The sequence below is a fragment of the Camelus dromedarius genome, chromosome 11, assembly GCF_036321535.1.
Source record: "Camelus dromedarius isolate mCamDro1 chromosome 11, mCamDro1.pat, whole genome shotgun sequence".
NCBI classification, from domain to species: Eukaryota; Metazoa; Chordata; class Mammalia; order Artiodactyla; family Camelidae; genus Camelus; species Camelus dromedarius.
The window spans coordinates 46,246,808-46,263,290 of NC_087446.1; the positions used below are offsets into that span (position 1 = coordinate 46,246,808).

The 16,483-nt window shown below is 32.7% G+C and overlaps 1 protein-coding gene across 1 annotated transcript in view; it reads right to left on the reverse strand.

Annotated features, from left to right (window-relative positions):
* ABCD2 (ATP binding cassette subfamily D member 2) overlaps nt 1-16,483 on the reverse strand; it is a 55,964-nt gene that overhangs the window by 20,613 nt on the left and 18,868 nt on the right. The window contains exons 6-7 of the mRNA XM_010980301.3: nt 15,850-15,995; nt 459-604 (exon numbers count right to left, since the gene is read on the reverse strand). Of these exons, the coding sequence (XP_010978603.1) occupies nt 459-604; nt 15,850-15,995 (292 nt within the window). The remainder of the gene's footprint in view (nt 1-458; nt 605-15,849; nt 15,996-16,483) is intronic.

Genomic DNA, 16,483 nt, shown 5'->3' on the forward strand with positions numbered 1-16,483 from the left:
ACAAAAGTTTCTGTATTTTATCTAATTCTCTATGTGGTGCCTGAAAAGAAAAAAAAATGTATTTGTAAGACTGGCTCTGAAAACAAAAAACGTTCTGTGACATCTTCTTCTCAAATGATTATGTTTAATGTAAGCTGACAGCTTGACGGGAGACTATTTCTGTCTTGGATTTTACATACATTTAGTTTGACTATGGTCTCAGGGACACATGTCCATTCAAATATGGGGAAAAAAAACTGTTTTCAAATGCTAGCAGCAGACTTAATAAAAAGCCTACTGTGCTGCGTGAAATATAACACAAGTGGAAAAGAGGATGTCAATAATGGAAAAGCAATAAAAGCTGTGAACCCCATCATTACTTGTATGCTTATGCTCCAACAATAGTATACATTCAAATTAAACTTTTTTTTTAATAAAGTAAGTTAAATACACGAAAAAAAATGAATGATGGACTTTACCTCCCTCTCTCTGAACTATATGATAGAGGTGAACATTATGTAGAATACAATCTAGATCATGGTCTGTGTAGCCTTTATTATGCATGTCATCCACGGAATCAGGATAAATGACTTGATCCCGAAGACTTCCAAGAGACATATATGGCCTGTAAAACACAAAGTGCATAAGAGTCCCAGTACAAAATCACTTCAAAAATTAGTTTACTCAGTGTGACATCCTGGTGGTCTGAAAACTCTAGAGTAAACTTTGAATACCATATTTCTAGGATTACATGTATTATCTCGTGGTGAGTATGTCTCTCTCAGGCATGTAAAAATTTTATTGAGACAGAGTCACAAGAAAAGTTACCATAAGAAATACTAGAATATTTTCAGCACAGACACGCATACTTGTTCTCTTGTATTTTATAAAAGTTGCTTCTGTATTACATCTAAAATTATTTGGGTTAAATATTATAAAATTTGAGGTTTTGATCCAGCAATATGAACAAATAAAACTTTTTAAAAAGTACCATTTATGATAAGAGAAATGCAAATTAAAACTATACTGAGTTTCTTATCAGATTGGCAGACATTCAAAAGCTTGACAACTCACTCAGCTGGTAAGTCTACAGAGAGACAGGTGCGTTTATACCATTGTGAAAATGCAAAATGGTACAACTCTTTGGAGAGGATTTGGCTAACCAATAGTCTGGCCTTTGACCCACCTCTAGGAATTTATTCTGAATATACACTTCCAAAAATATACCACCACAAACAAAAGAGGGTGTAAGGTTATCCAATACATTGTTATTTATAATTGCAAAATATTGAGGACAGCCTCACTGCGCATACAAAGGAGACTGACTAAACTCTAGCACCTGCACTATGAGCTATCAAACAGGACATGAAGAGCTCCATGAATTGATATAGAGTGATTTCCATAATATATTGTTAAGCTGAAAAGCCAAGTGCAATGTATATGAATAGCAGGGTTTCTCAACAGTGGCATTACAGGTATATAAAACCAGATAATCCTTTGTTTTTGAGATCTATTCTGTGTATTATAAGATTTAGCAACATACTTGGTTCCTACTCACTACATACTATTAGCATTCATTACGGTAGTGACCCCCCCCCCAAAAAAAAAGAGTCTCCAGATAGGACAAAACCATTCTCATTTGATAGAACTACTGATATGTAATATACCATCTTTACGTAAAATGAAAGAAAAATAAGAAGATATACATTTATCTGCTTATATTTATTTACAAAAGGAAACACAGTAAACCAGAAACTAATAAAATCAGTTATCCATAGGAGATGGGAGGAACAAGGCAGAACAGGCAGGGGATGGAGTAACCTCTCCAAGTATCCTTTCTATTATACAGTTTTTACTTTTAGAATCATGTTAAAGTGCTATTGTTCAAAATGAATTAAACCAATAAAGATGAAAGGAGAAACCCTAAATCTGAATACAAACAGAAATAAATGAACTGAACAGTTTATCAAATGAATACCACATGGAAGGGGGAGGAGGGACTGATCCAAGTAACTTTCAAATTTAGTTACATAATTTCAGTTGAAGACCAAAAGACCTACAAAGACATCTTAAATCTTATTTGTCAGGTTTCTTGTTGCTAGTTATATACGTGTAGCAATTCTGAAACTATTTCATTTATGTTGTAGGATTGACCAAATAAGTACACGTTTTAATAATGTTAGGAAGTAGGGTTCTCACTGCAGAAGAAAAAGGATACAAATGTGGAATGTGGAAATGCAAGACAAAAACCTGTAATACTTAATTGGAATTAGAGTATCAGTATGAATTCATAATTAAAAAAAAAAATCTGTTTCCTAGGTCTGTTTATATTTGGTGTATGCTGATATTATCCTTTGAGAAGGATACAACAGCATTTAGGTTAGACAGTGAGCTGAATTGTGGGGCTCAAAAGATATGCCCAAGTCCTAACCCCTGGTATTTGTGAATATTAACCTTATTTGGAAAAAGGGTCTTTGCAGACGTAATTAAATTAAGGATCTAACGGCCATCCTGGATTAACCAGATGGGTCCCAAATCCAATAAGTGCCTTTAAAGAAGAGGAAAAACATAGTGAAGAGAGTCATGTGAAGACAGAGGCAGAGACTGGAGTTTGTGGTCACAGGCCAAGGAATGCCTGGCACCCCCAGAAGCTGGAAGAGGCAAGAAAAGATTCTCACGTAGAGCTTCCAGAGGGAGGGGGACCCTGCCAATACCTTGATTTTAGGCTCCTGGCCTCTAGCACTGTGGGAAAATTAATTTCTGTTGTTTCAAACCACCAAGTTTTTGGTTACAACAGATCTTGGAAACTAATACAGGTAGTATTACTGAAAAAAAAAAAAAGTGTAACCTAAATTGTATCATGAGGAAACTATTAGACAAACCCAAATTGAGGGACTTTACAAATAAACAGTAAAAACAACAGCATTCATGCACTCATTACAAATATCAATGTCACAGAAAACAAAGAATGGCTGAGGAATTCTTTCAGATTAAAAGAAACTAGAGCAACATGGCAAAAAAATGCAATGTATGAAGCTGGATTGAGAAAAACAAATTATTATGAAGAATAGTATTATGACAATTGGTCAAATTCGAATGTGGAAAGTTGTTGGAGGAGGAAATTAAGAGCATCTGACTGCCAGTTGACCTGTGAGCTGGACCCAGGCAACCTGAGGCTCCTCACCCTCTCCCCTGGCCTTGGAATGCACGCTCAACCCACGGTCCCCACAGTTGGGAATGCTTTCAGCTTTCCACTGTTGCGTGTAATACTCAACTTGGCTGTGGGTTTGTCATATGTAGCTTTTAATATGTAGAGATATGTTTCCTCTATACCCACTTTGGTTAGAGCTTTTATCATGAATGGTTGCTGAATTTTATCAAAGGCTTTTTCTGCATCTATTGAGATGCTTATGTGATTTTTGTCCTTTCTCTTGTTGGTGTGGTGTATCACATGGATTGATTTGTGTGTGTTAAACCATCCTTATGTCCCTGGAATGAATCCAACGTGATTGTAGCATATGATCTTTTTCATATGTCGTTGGATTCAGTTTGCTTATATTTTGTTGAGAATTTATATCTATGTTCATCAAAGATATTGGCTTATAGTTTTCTTTTTTCTTAGTGTTTTTGTCTGGTTTTGGTTTCAGGGTGGCTTCATAGAATGAGTTTGGGAGTGTTCCCTCCTCTTCAATCTTTTGGAAGAGTTTGAGAAGGATTTGAAGACATATTTTTAAAAAATTTTTTTAAATTAAAATTTTTTTTTAAAATTTCTATCATTTTAAGCATTCAAATAATGTGACTATCTTAAATTAATACCTGGTAATAATAACAGTAGCATAAAATAAGTGTTGACCACTAAGGCCAGTGAACAATTTTTCAGTCAGTAAGCTGAGACTACTCAGAAGAAGAAATACAAGGAAGTCTTAGGAATCAGTACTTTTTCTAACTTCCAAAGTGATGCCAGTTCCTAAGGTATAAACCCCAGGTGTAATTCAGTCTACAGAACAGCCATGACACAACACATAATTGAGACTACAGCAATTAAAATACACCTGAACATTAATTTCAGAACTGTTTCTACAGGATTCCACCATAAGACTTAACTGGCAATATATGATGAAATTATTTTTTATATGTACATTTCAGTGATGGTGGTATAGAGTCGTGGTTGTGAGAATGGGTTTTGGAGAGATGGTTCTGGGCTGGAATCCTGATCTCACTGTTTACTAGCAATGTGACACAAATTCTGAGTTATAGTTACCTTTCTGTAAAGTCACTTACTTTATTGCATTATGAGGACTAAATGAAGTAGTGGGTTTTTATAAAGCTTAAATGAAGCAGAGTAGTCAGAGCACTTAGTACTGTACAGGCACATAGTAAGTATTTAATACACTATTATGAAAACAAAAAAGTTCATTTCGACTTAGGTTTATGTTATCTATCTATGTGAAAAGGCAATATTTAAGAGTAGATGCAAGAGAATTTCTATTTAGCAAGCTAAGACGTGTGGTTTTATGTCCCACAGTAAATTTTTATTATTCTCAAAATGATTAATAAACAATAACTACCTAATTATCTAGATTTTAGAGAATATATTTTGGTAAGCACATAAGAAGGTTTCTCAAGCGTATCCAGAAGTATTTCTTTTAGTAACTGGAGCACCACTTAATTCATTGGAGTAATTTATGGGAACTTGAAGGTATCAATATGCACAAGACTGTCAAATATTTTCTTTGTAAGAGGAATTTGGAGAAGTAAGACTTTGTCACTTCTTTAAGATTAATATTTATAATTTATTTATGCCTTCTGCAATCTGTCAATTGTTTGATAAATACATATGAAAATTTATCTCATAAGAACTCAATTATAATTAAATTTTGTTTTTGCAATGTTTCTTATTGAGTTTACAAGCCTAATAATATGTTGAATATGCATTCTTGAAATTAAAAAAGTAAAAACAAAACATCATTCTTAACCACTAAGTTTTTTTTAATTCAATCAGGATAAGATTTAAATAAAATGCCAGACAATAAACATTTATGACACTAAATGAAGAACTGCAAATGTGTCTACATCATTCGAGTTACTGTTACTCAGAGTGACTTAATAAAGCATGAAAGGTGCTACTTTGAAAATTTATGTGAAGAGAATGCTGATGAAATTATACAAAAAATATTTCATAGAATGATATATTCATTAAGGAACCAATAAACAGTGCTTTATTAAATTTCCATTTTCTCTCAATTATTATTTTATGATCATGTGAAATGGTAAAAATAACACATTTTATATGTATTTATTGAGGTACACAGGCACTAAGGATACTCTAATAGATATTGTTAATATAATTATTTTAACATACTATTATTATTAAGTTAAAGTTACCACTGAAGTCTCTGGAAAGGCTGTCTTAAGAAAATTTGGGATGATGCTGAATCTATTTGAAAGCACAAGAAAATGAAGGACCCTATATCCGCTGTCTCTATGATTAGTTTGCATGGGAGCCTTTCTCCAGCTCAAAGGCCTGGAATTTAACATTTTGAGCTAGCTCAAGTTTCTCTAGTCCTACCACAGCTATACATAATTGATAAGCACTTAAAGTACCCTTTACTAAACTTTCCTCTTGAGATATGTAGACCTATTCAGATTATCTTTTAAATATTTCAGGTAGATCAATTACCATGTCAGATGTTATTAGCTTACTTGCTCTGGCCCATCAGAAAGTAGAGCATGCAACATACCTAGCAGAAACAACAAAAGACATAGATTGCTTATAATCAGTAGATGTCGAAAAAGAAACACTATCTCGTGTCAATTTACTTTCTCTAAGTAAAATCTAGAATTTGTGGAAAATATATTGGAATAAACCCAAAGGTATCACATTATAATTTAAATCACCATTACTTAAGCAATTATCAAAATTTTCTTTGTAATCTGGAATCACTTTGAGTGCATCTATATTTAAAACTATTAATTATAATAGTAAAATTGAGGTGAAATTATTTGAGATCATATCCATTTCCAGGGATTATGGCTTTTTATAGGTCTATTACAAATGTCTCAGGGTACTTTTATAGCTTGTATTATACTCTCTACTTCTCCATGTTAAATATCTGACAATATATGATTGTTTGGTAAAATATATTGACATTTATTAGGGTTTATACTCATATATTTATATATTATTCTCTCTTTTCCCCTTTAATAATGTCAAAGCAGAAAGCAGGAGAAAACATTGAGAAATACTAGCTCTGTACCTGAAGTCTCTGGAATGATCACCCAAAAGGCTAAATACTTCATAGTCATCTAGAATTTAATTGTGAACAACATTGATAAAAAATGTACAGCAATATGGTGTTTAAGGCATGAAATGATGTTAAGAATAAGCTACAGCCACGTACTGCTGTGTTGCCATAGTAATAAGTTAGCAACATAAAAGCCATAAAATCCAGCTACTCATATAAATGTACATGCTGGGACCAATCATGTCATCAGATTTTTCTCATGAACATTGGGAACTAGATTTGAGTCCTCAATGAATAAATCACTCTTAATATTCTTAAAATAAATATGTGCAAAAAAAACCACTTAACTGAAAAGACATATTTACTATTACTGAAATTATATTTCTAGGATAAGATATTTCTAGGTACCACAGCCTCTTAAGAGCAGGGATGGTGTTTGTTTTCAAGTAATGAGAATACTGTTATTGCAATAATCAAAGTACTCCCAAACTGATAAGACTGCAAACTTCTTAAAAGTCAACTTTGTTAAGAGTTTGTATCATGATGTTAGATCACTATATGAAATTCCTGGTACTTGATCTTTTGACCTACAAAAATTGCAATTCTATACAGTTTAACCTAATAATCGACTCATGAAATGTTGAAAATTTTGATGCAAAGGAAGATTTTTCCACGATTAATTAGCCCATAAAAGAGTTAATCATGAAAAAAAGTATCCACAACAGTTTTCCTAGCAATAAATAAAAATAAAAAGCTGCAGTTATGCTTCTATTTATCAATCTCCTTAAGGAAATTTTAAAAGCTGAACTGTGCCGAGTACTACCCAGGAGTCAGTAAAGCGTATGATTTATAATTCTGTCAGCCAACTGCCCAAAGATCTGCAAAGTTTACTTGCTTTGAGTCTAACAGTCAGAAAGCAAAAGAATAGAAGTGAATTAGCTACAGCAATACTACTGAACCTTATTCCTGGTAAAATAATTTCTTTTAAAAAGGACACGTTAAGGGACAAATATTTATCACCATCATAAAGAGGATTATGTGATACATCTAGCGTAAGCAATAAAATAGTCTGTTTCCTAAGAAGCCAGACCAGTTTGGCAGTAGAAACCAAATCCGTGGAGAAGTACATTCATTATTATGCAAGCATTTAACAGACGTTCACTGCATAGTTATTACAGGCCAATAGGCATACTATAGATTTAGAACACCCCCCAGTGCTGCACATAGACATGCAGATGCCTTTTCTCCCTTATATCTTATGAGGATTTGTTCAACAGTGACTCAACAAGAGCAAAAGCTGTTCCAGTAACAAATCCAGATTTGTCTAATTGACAACATAAAGGGTAAATAATAATTTTGTATGCTATAATGTGCCACAAAAATTAAAATTTGCTTATTTACTATCTCTGCAAGAAGTGTCTGATTTAAAATTAAGGGAACATTATTGAGAAATGATTTTAAATTTTATAGAGAAGTGGGTTTTAGAAGAATAGGAAAGAATAGAGAACATATTGTCATTTGAAAGTGATCTGAAAATAGTTTAAGTGAATTTCACTTTTATACAAGAATATGGCTTATTTCACATTAATATAAGTAAATGACAGCCAAGTACTTGTGCTAAACTTTATGCTCCATTGGCCTGGATTGCCCTGTACCCCAACCATTATAAGGATCTCTGCTTCCAAACAATAGCTTGATATTGGTACAGATTAAGCATTATCAAGTAAACAATCTTAACTGGTGATACTCACTTGCAAGGTGAGGCAAGAGAGTTACACGTTTTCAGAAACACGTCCCCTGCTGTGAGTAATAATCAAGACAAGGCAACTTTAGAGTTAGACACACCTAAGTTCAAATCTTGGCTCCAGCATTTATCAGCTGAAGGCCTTCAACCTCTCCAGATTTTCTCATCTATAAAATAGGGATACTAACACTAACTTTATGGGTTGTCATATAGAAAAATTAGGAATGTGTAATATTTGTAGAATAGTGACTAATACACAGTAATTGCTTGGGTTAAAAGCAATAGGTCAGAGATGCTCAGCTCTCGCTCAAGATGTCCTAGGATTCACTACTATCTCAGAAGGTCATAAGATTATCAAAATAAAAGTCAATACTAATTCACTTTATTTTAAAAATACATAGCCTCACTAAAGAGATGAGTAAAATGTCATTAAAGAAAACATGGATTAAATGTTGGCACTTTGAAAAGATGAGATTTCAAGTCATAAGCTCTTCCATGAAAAACAGTTGAAGAACACAGAAAGTTTTTAAAGTGGATGCGAATTATAAAAGAATGTAGTTTGTTATTCCCCATAAATTTGGGACAATGCTAGAGAAGCTTTAATTATTGTCTGAGAAAATATTTAAGATCAAAGAGTGGGGTGTTTTTTCCAATCAGAGGTAGATGTTGTTAATATTATATTACTAATCTGAAATAAGAGGCAGTGAATACAGAAGATTTATATCCAAAAATATAGTGAATACTAATACTGGCTTTAAACTGCTATGCAACTCAAAGTATTAAAGTTTCTAATCCCTTTGAACACTAATTTAATTATTTAAAATATTCTATTTAGCCTAACTCATGTAGAGCATAATCAATAGGTACTGTTCATACGTTAAAAGATAGTCAGAAGTTACCCATTATTAATTTTCTACACAATTTAAATAGTCATGCTATCATTCCCATGTACAGCCAAATTTAGGATTTTTATGTTGTATTTAATTTTAAAATATGGTTCCTAACTATTTTATTTATTAAGCAGCATTTACATTTAGTCTAGAAGATTAAGTAACATGATACTTGAATATACTACCCTGTGAATGAAGTAGTTAGTAAGCAAATACTGAGCTGATAAATAACATGTTATTTATAATTTCAGAATATCTTCTGAGAAAAAACATAATGAATGTTGTAGAAACATTACTATCTTCTTTTGCTGTTTATCAAGAAGCATTAACACTCTAAAATTTAACCTGTTAAGACTATATATTAGACTCAAGCTTGGTGTTTTAGAGGGAGAGGGACTAAGACAATCTTGCTTAGAAGGAAGTATCCAAAAAAGAAAAACAATGAACTTGTGCTTACTTGAATTTGTAACATTTGTGATGTATTTAGATACTGGAGAAACATTCAATTTATGACAATTGTTACAATCCTAACTTTTAAAACCCAGGTCAAATGACACACTGTTCTACAATATTTTTTCTCATTTTGAACATTTGTATAGCATTTCTTGCCTTTGTTGAGGCACTAATTCAGGTTTTTATTAAAGCTAAGTTACATGTTTTTGTTTATAACCAAATGAGACATAAGCACACGTTGAGAGGGACTCTGCCTTTATTCACTGTCTGTCCTCCACAGCATCTTATAGCAGGGCTTTAATAAACACTGTTCCAAAAAGAGAGAGTAGCGCACTGACAAAGAACAAAGTATAGCAATTTTCACAAGAGATGAAATACAATATCCCTGCTATTTCACCCCCATTTTTTCTGTTCTATTTTCTCTTTCTTTTTAAAAATGTTTAGTCAAATTTAATTCAATCCTTATAATACAATCCTTTCACTTTCTTAAATTTTACTCCTCAGACTCCAAAGTCAAGGATGGCTAGGAATTTGTACCAATTACCTTTACATTTAAAAAAAAAATTGTGGGAAGTCTGAATCTATTTTAGATCTGTTGGCCTTAGTGTAAGTATTTGGGCATAAAGTTTACAGTAATAAGATTATGGTTAAAATTTGTCCCCAGATATTTCTACCAAGAAAGGGTAGTGATAGCAGGAGCTTTGGGAACAGAATTACATGGTGGGTTGCTGCCAAACTGGAGACTGTTGCTCAGGAGAATTATGTGATGTATACAAACTATACCCTGGAGGATTAAAAAAAAAATATAGCACAAAGGAACCTAAGATTTTGCTACCTGTCGTCAGTAAACATTTATTATCTTGTTTTTCTTCCTGCCCTTCCTTCCACCCTCTCTCTATCCCTTCCTTCCCTCTTTCCTTCTTCTCTCCCTCCTTTCCTCTCCCTTACTCTGTCTCCCCAACCTCCACCAAATGTTTCAATTTCCCATTCTGGTGAGTGTTAGCATACAATAATATTTTGTTAGCAGGTGAACTAAACAAATGAATTAAAGGCTGGGCTTCTGAGACTTTAATGGCTGGAGATAGAGATGTACTAGGGAATTACTATATGACTAATGAGCCATAAATTAGAGAATGGGTGAAAGTAAGAGCAGGAGATCATACATCTACCTTTAGGTGTTTGGGAAGACAGAGAAACTGCACCGAGAACTGACAAAAGAAATTCAGGACCTGAATTCAAGTGTAAGAATTTTCCTGAGGGTCAGATGGCTAATACAGGAGAGAACAATGAATTACAATGATCAGTTTAAAGAGTACAGCCACATTGATCAGGAAATTTAGTCTCAAACAGCCTAAAATTGCCAAAGTATTTTCCTAAGCACTATCTGAGCAAAATAAGCGTTTTACCTTATACCATCCCATAGATTTAGAGTGGCTAAATCTATTTTTAGATGAAATGTTCCTTGAGAAAACTTATCAAACGTTCCGGTAATTATATCCAATCGTTAATGAAAATGGAATGAGAGAAAACTGCTTTGAAACTAATTTATCCTCACAACTTTTTATTTGTATTCTTGAACTAAGGCCTAGATTCCCTTTCCTCTGGTTCTCACTATTAACATTGCTAAAGTACCAGAAGACATTAACTGGGAAAACATTGAGGTGATTTCATAATTTCCTAGGAAATCAGGTTTCTCAACTTGCAAACTGAGCCATAGCAGCTTTTCAAATTCTCTGAAGATTTGGTTAAAAAAGTTAAGTAGTCCCAATATACTTAATCAGAACATTTTTTTCCCTCAGAAGTTCACTTTTTCCTTCTGTACATTACACGACATTATTAGAAATCCACTTTAACAAAACACTCTATTTTCCCCATGAAAATAACAACCTACATTTGATCATTGCATAAAGAGATCTATCCTCTACCAAGAAGTATTTCAATCACAGAAAAGGAAAACAGAGGTATTATTATAAAGGTCTGTTTGTGATTTATGAAGTTTATTCTGCAGGTACCTAAGACTCAATTCTATATTTAATTTACAGTTTTTTTATTCCAAACTAGTACTTAACCATATTCTATTGCTATACATTGATGCAATGAAATATCAGACAATATTCATTAATGAGAATATCCTAAGAAGAAAAATTTAAGATTATCTGACAAATATTTTCAAATTGATTGTAGCAGATTTCTTTAAAATCAAAAAGACTCATAAGATTATTTTCAAATTTTCTTGAAAAACATCAGCAGCAGCACATTTAGGTTCTCTTAGTTTACATATATTTAAATAAATTCTACAATTTTGGGCAAGATACTGGTCTTATGAGATTTTAACAAATACAAATTTTCATGTTCCTAGAAGCTATACAATGAAGATAAAATGACTTTTAACATAAATTATTAAAAAACATTTTTAGCCTTAAAAAATAGACTTTTCATTTTCATTTTTCTCCTTAAATAAGTTGCAAGTTGACTTTTGCTTAGGCAACAGTAAATTTAATAACTAAGAAAAAGTTTCCCAGTGATTTATGTTTGTTGCAAAGTAACATGGTTAGGTCTCTCTGAGGGAAAAGACTGGAATTTAAGCAATTTTTTCCCACTTTAAATAATTGTGGTAAAATACATGTAAAATAAAATTTACTTATCTGTTTTTAAGTATACTGTTCAGTGATATTTTTCCAGCTTTACTGAGATAAAATTGACATATAGCATTGTGTAAGTTTAAGTTATAAACATGTTGATTCGAGACACTTGAATATGCAGCAAAATAATCATCATCGCAGTATTACCTGACCCCTCTATGCCCTGACATAATTATTGTGTTTTTTTGTGAGAACATTCGAATTCTACTCTCAACTATCTCCATTATGAACTAAAATCACAATACTGTGTGTTAGATTCCCCGAACTTACTCAGACCAATGTCAAGGAGTTTCCCCCAAGTTTTCTTGTAAGAGTTTTATGGTTTTGGCCTTACATTTAGGTCTTTAATCCATTTCTAGTTCATTTTTGTGAGTGGTATAAGTTAGGAGAAGTCCAATTTCATTGTTCTGCATGTGGTTATCCAATTTTTCCAATACCATTTATTGAAGAGACTATCTTTGAATAGTCTTGATTCCCTTGGCAAATATTAATTGACTAAATACAGGCATTTATTTCTAGGTCCTCCATTCTGTTCCATTGGTCTATGTCTATTTTTATTCTCATACCACACTATTTTGATGACGATAGGTTGGTAAAAGTTTGAAAACAGGAAATGTGATTTCTCTAGCCTTGTTCTTTCTTCTCATGAATGCTTTGGCTCTTCAGGGTCTTTTGTGCTTCCACACATATTTTAGGATTGTTTTTTCTATTTCTGTGAAAAATGGCATTGGAATTTTTATAGGAATTGCATTGACTCTATAGATGGCTTTATGTAGTATGGACATTTTAAATAACATTGATTTCAATCCCTGGACATAAGATATCCTTCCATTTGTTTACATCTTCTTTAGTTTCTTTCATCAAAGTCTAGTACTTTTCAGTGTACTGATCTTTCACTTCCTTGGTTACAATTTCTTAAGTACTTCATTGTTTTTGATGCTATTGTAAATTGAATTTTTTTTTCAGATAGTTCACTGAAGTGTATAGAAACACACTGATTTCTGTATTTTGATTTGGTATTCTACAACTTTACTGAATTTATTGATTTGTTCTAAATGTTTTTGGTAGCATCTTTAGGATTTTCTATATGTAAGATCGTATCATATGCAAAGACAATTTTACTTCTTCCCTTCTGGATTGGATGCCTCTTATTTCTTTATATTGCCTGATTGGTCTGTCTCAGACTTCCAGTACTATTTTGAATAAGAATGATCAAAGAAAGTGGGCACCCTTGTCTTGTTTCTGATCTTAGAGGGAAAGCTTTCAGCCTTTCACTATTGAATGTGATATAACTCTGAGTCTGTCATACGTGGCCTTTGTTATGTTGAAGTATGTTCCTTCTATACTCAGTTTACTAAGAGTTTTTATTGTGAAAGGATGTTAAGTTTTGTCAAATGCTTTTTTCACGTCTACTGATATGATCATATGACATTTATTTTTCATTTTATTCATGTGATGTTTGATACTTACTGATTTGCATATATTGAAACATCATTGTATCCCAAGAATAAATCCAGCTTGACCATGGTAGGTTTTTTTTTAGTGAGTTGTTAAGTTCGTTTACTAGTATTTTGTTCAGAAGTTTTGCATCTATCTTCATCAGGCATATTGGTCTGTGGTTGTCTTATCTTGTAGTGTCCCTTCACTGGCTTTGGCATCAGGGTAATGCTGGCCTCATAAATTGAGTTTGGGAGTGTTACTTCCTCTTTAATTTTTTGAAAAGTTTTAGAAGTTTGTTATTAATTCTTCTTTAAATGCTTGTTAGAATTCACTAGTAAAACCAACTGATCCTGGGCTTTTCCTTTGGGGGAGGTTTTTGATTAATGATTCAATTGCCTTACTTGATAATGTTATTTTTTACTTCTTCATGAATCAATCTTGGTAAGTTGTATATTTCTAAGCATTTATCCATTTCTTCTAGGTTTCTAGTTTGTTGGCACATAATTGCTCATAGTAGTCTCATGATCCTATGTATTTCCATGGTGTCAGTTGTAATGCTTCCTCTTGTCTTTCTGATTTAATTTTTTCTCCCCCGCCCTTAGTCTAGCTAAACGTTTGTCAATATTATCTTTATGAACAACCAGTTCTTAGTTTTATTGATTTTTCTATTGTTTTTCTGGTATCTATTTCATTTATTTCTGTTCTTCTCGTTATTTTCTTCCTTCTGCTAACTTTCAGCTTCATTTGTTCTTCTTTTTCTAGTTCTTTGAGGTGTGAAGTTAGGTTCATTTGAGACTTCTTTTTTTCTCGATATAGGCATTTATTGCTATAAATGCCCCTCTTAGAATTGCTACTGCACATTTCATAGATACTGTGTTTCCATTTTCATTTCTTTCAGTATTTTTTAAATTTCTTTTTTGATTTTTTCTTTGACCCACTGGTTGCTCTGGAGTGTGTTGTTTAATTTCCATGTATTTGTAAATTTTTCAGCTTTCCTCCTTTTATTGATTTCCAGTTTCATAGTGTTATAATGGGAAAATACTTGGTATGATTTCAGTCTTCTTAATTTTGCTAAGACTTATTTTTGTGCCCTATCATATGATACTCCTAGAGAATGTTCCATCCATGATTGAGAAGTGTATTCTGCTGTTGTTGGATGGAATGTCTACATATGTCTACTAAGTTCATTTGGTCTAAATATGGTTCAAATCTAGTATTGCCTTGTTGGCTTTCTGCTGGGATGAACTATCCATTGTTAAAAGTGAGGCATTGAAGTCCCTAATTATTAATGTATTATTATCTATCTCTCTTCAGATTTGTTAGTATTTGCTTAATATATTTAGGTGCTCTGATGTTGAATGTGTATACAATTATTGTATTTTCTTGATGAATTGATCTGATTTTCATTATATAATGACCTTCTTTGTCTCTTTTTATCACTTCTGGCTTAAGCCATAATCTTCATCCTTCTACACTTCAGGTAGCTTCCTACCACCACTGTAGGTCTTACAGAAAAAGCCCCACAAGCCTCATCTGCCTAACTACAACATATGATCTACAAATCAGACCAGTGGGCAGGATAGCACAAGCACTTTCTGACAAAGGAAAAGGAGTGAGAGGGATGTGACAGCACCATATCTGATGGAACTTTTGTATTTGCTCTAGGTACTTCAGCCTAGGTGCTCTATTAGTTTCCACAGAACCATCCTCTAGCACAGTAGGAGGACTTGTGATGTCAACCTAACTCAGGGTGATGACAAATGGAAAAATCACTGGGTCAAATGAGCATGAGGTGTGTCTCTTCTTTAAATTCATTTACTCTCACCCACAATAAATATTCCAAATTTTTCATGTCTAATTTTCTGTTTAGACATTTGTAAATTGTCATAAGGGAAGATAACTAAAAACTTCAGAAGAAACAATGTTCCGTTTAAATATTTCTAGGCTTGCTTTTACACTCATTTTTAAACTATTTTTAATTAAGGTAGTTTCAAATCACTAATTAATTATGTAGAATAACTGTAATAAAGACTACTTTAAAGAGGCTTCTAAAACATAAGTGAACAATTTTAGAACATATAAATGTATATGGCTTGATGGAGAGATTAATATACTATCCAAGTACTATTTTTTGTGAGTGAGACAAGATGATTTGACATCTAAGGCAACGTAATTATTCTTTGGATGAGCCTGCTATTCCTTGAGACTAACATCTGTAGTCTTTGAGTGTTCATTACAACTAGATAGATGTGAAAATGAGAAGAAGTGGTGTTGTCCTGGAAACTATTATAATTAAAGCAGTAATAAAACTTTTATGATAACTGAATTTTTATTTCTTTAATAGTTTTTCTCTGTGAAAACATTCTTAAAGATTGCCTACAGAATAGCTTAAGGAATCAAGATAATTCAAAAGCAAAAGGAAATTGTTTCTTGTGATAGAAAAAAAATTTACCTACCTTTGTGGAATATAGAACATATGTTGTGGAGGTGGTTTATATAGGACTCCTTCATACACAGGCCACAGGCCACTTAAAATTCTGAAGAGAGAACTTTTCCCACAGCCATTGGGCCCAGTTATCAAAAGATGCATTCCTTCTTCTACCTAAAGTAACAAATAAAATTACAAATTACAATATTTAAAAATGATTTTATCTGGCAGCATTAAAAGTGATTTTTTTTTAAAAAAATTTTCAAACACATGATAACCTAGGATGGGCAATGGATCAAAGAAAAATATATTAGGATTGAGAACATCAAATTTGGCTTTGGACCATGCTCTGAAGCTAAAAGCATCATGAAATAACCCCATTCCAAAGAAAATGGATCTTCTTGGAATGAGCACTGACTTTCCAAAATTTTAATTGAGGTCTTATCAGATACTACACACATATGTAGGAACATAAGCACACGGAGTTTCCTATCACATGGAGATAGGAAACTGCAAAACCTTAAATTCAAATTAAAATAGATTAAATTTACTTTATTTATATTAATTTTTGATTACATTTATTTGAATTAAAATACACCTTTGTTGTATTTGTAGGTTGAAGTTACTATCTACAAAGCAGTTACTCTAAGAGCCAGTTGGGT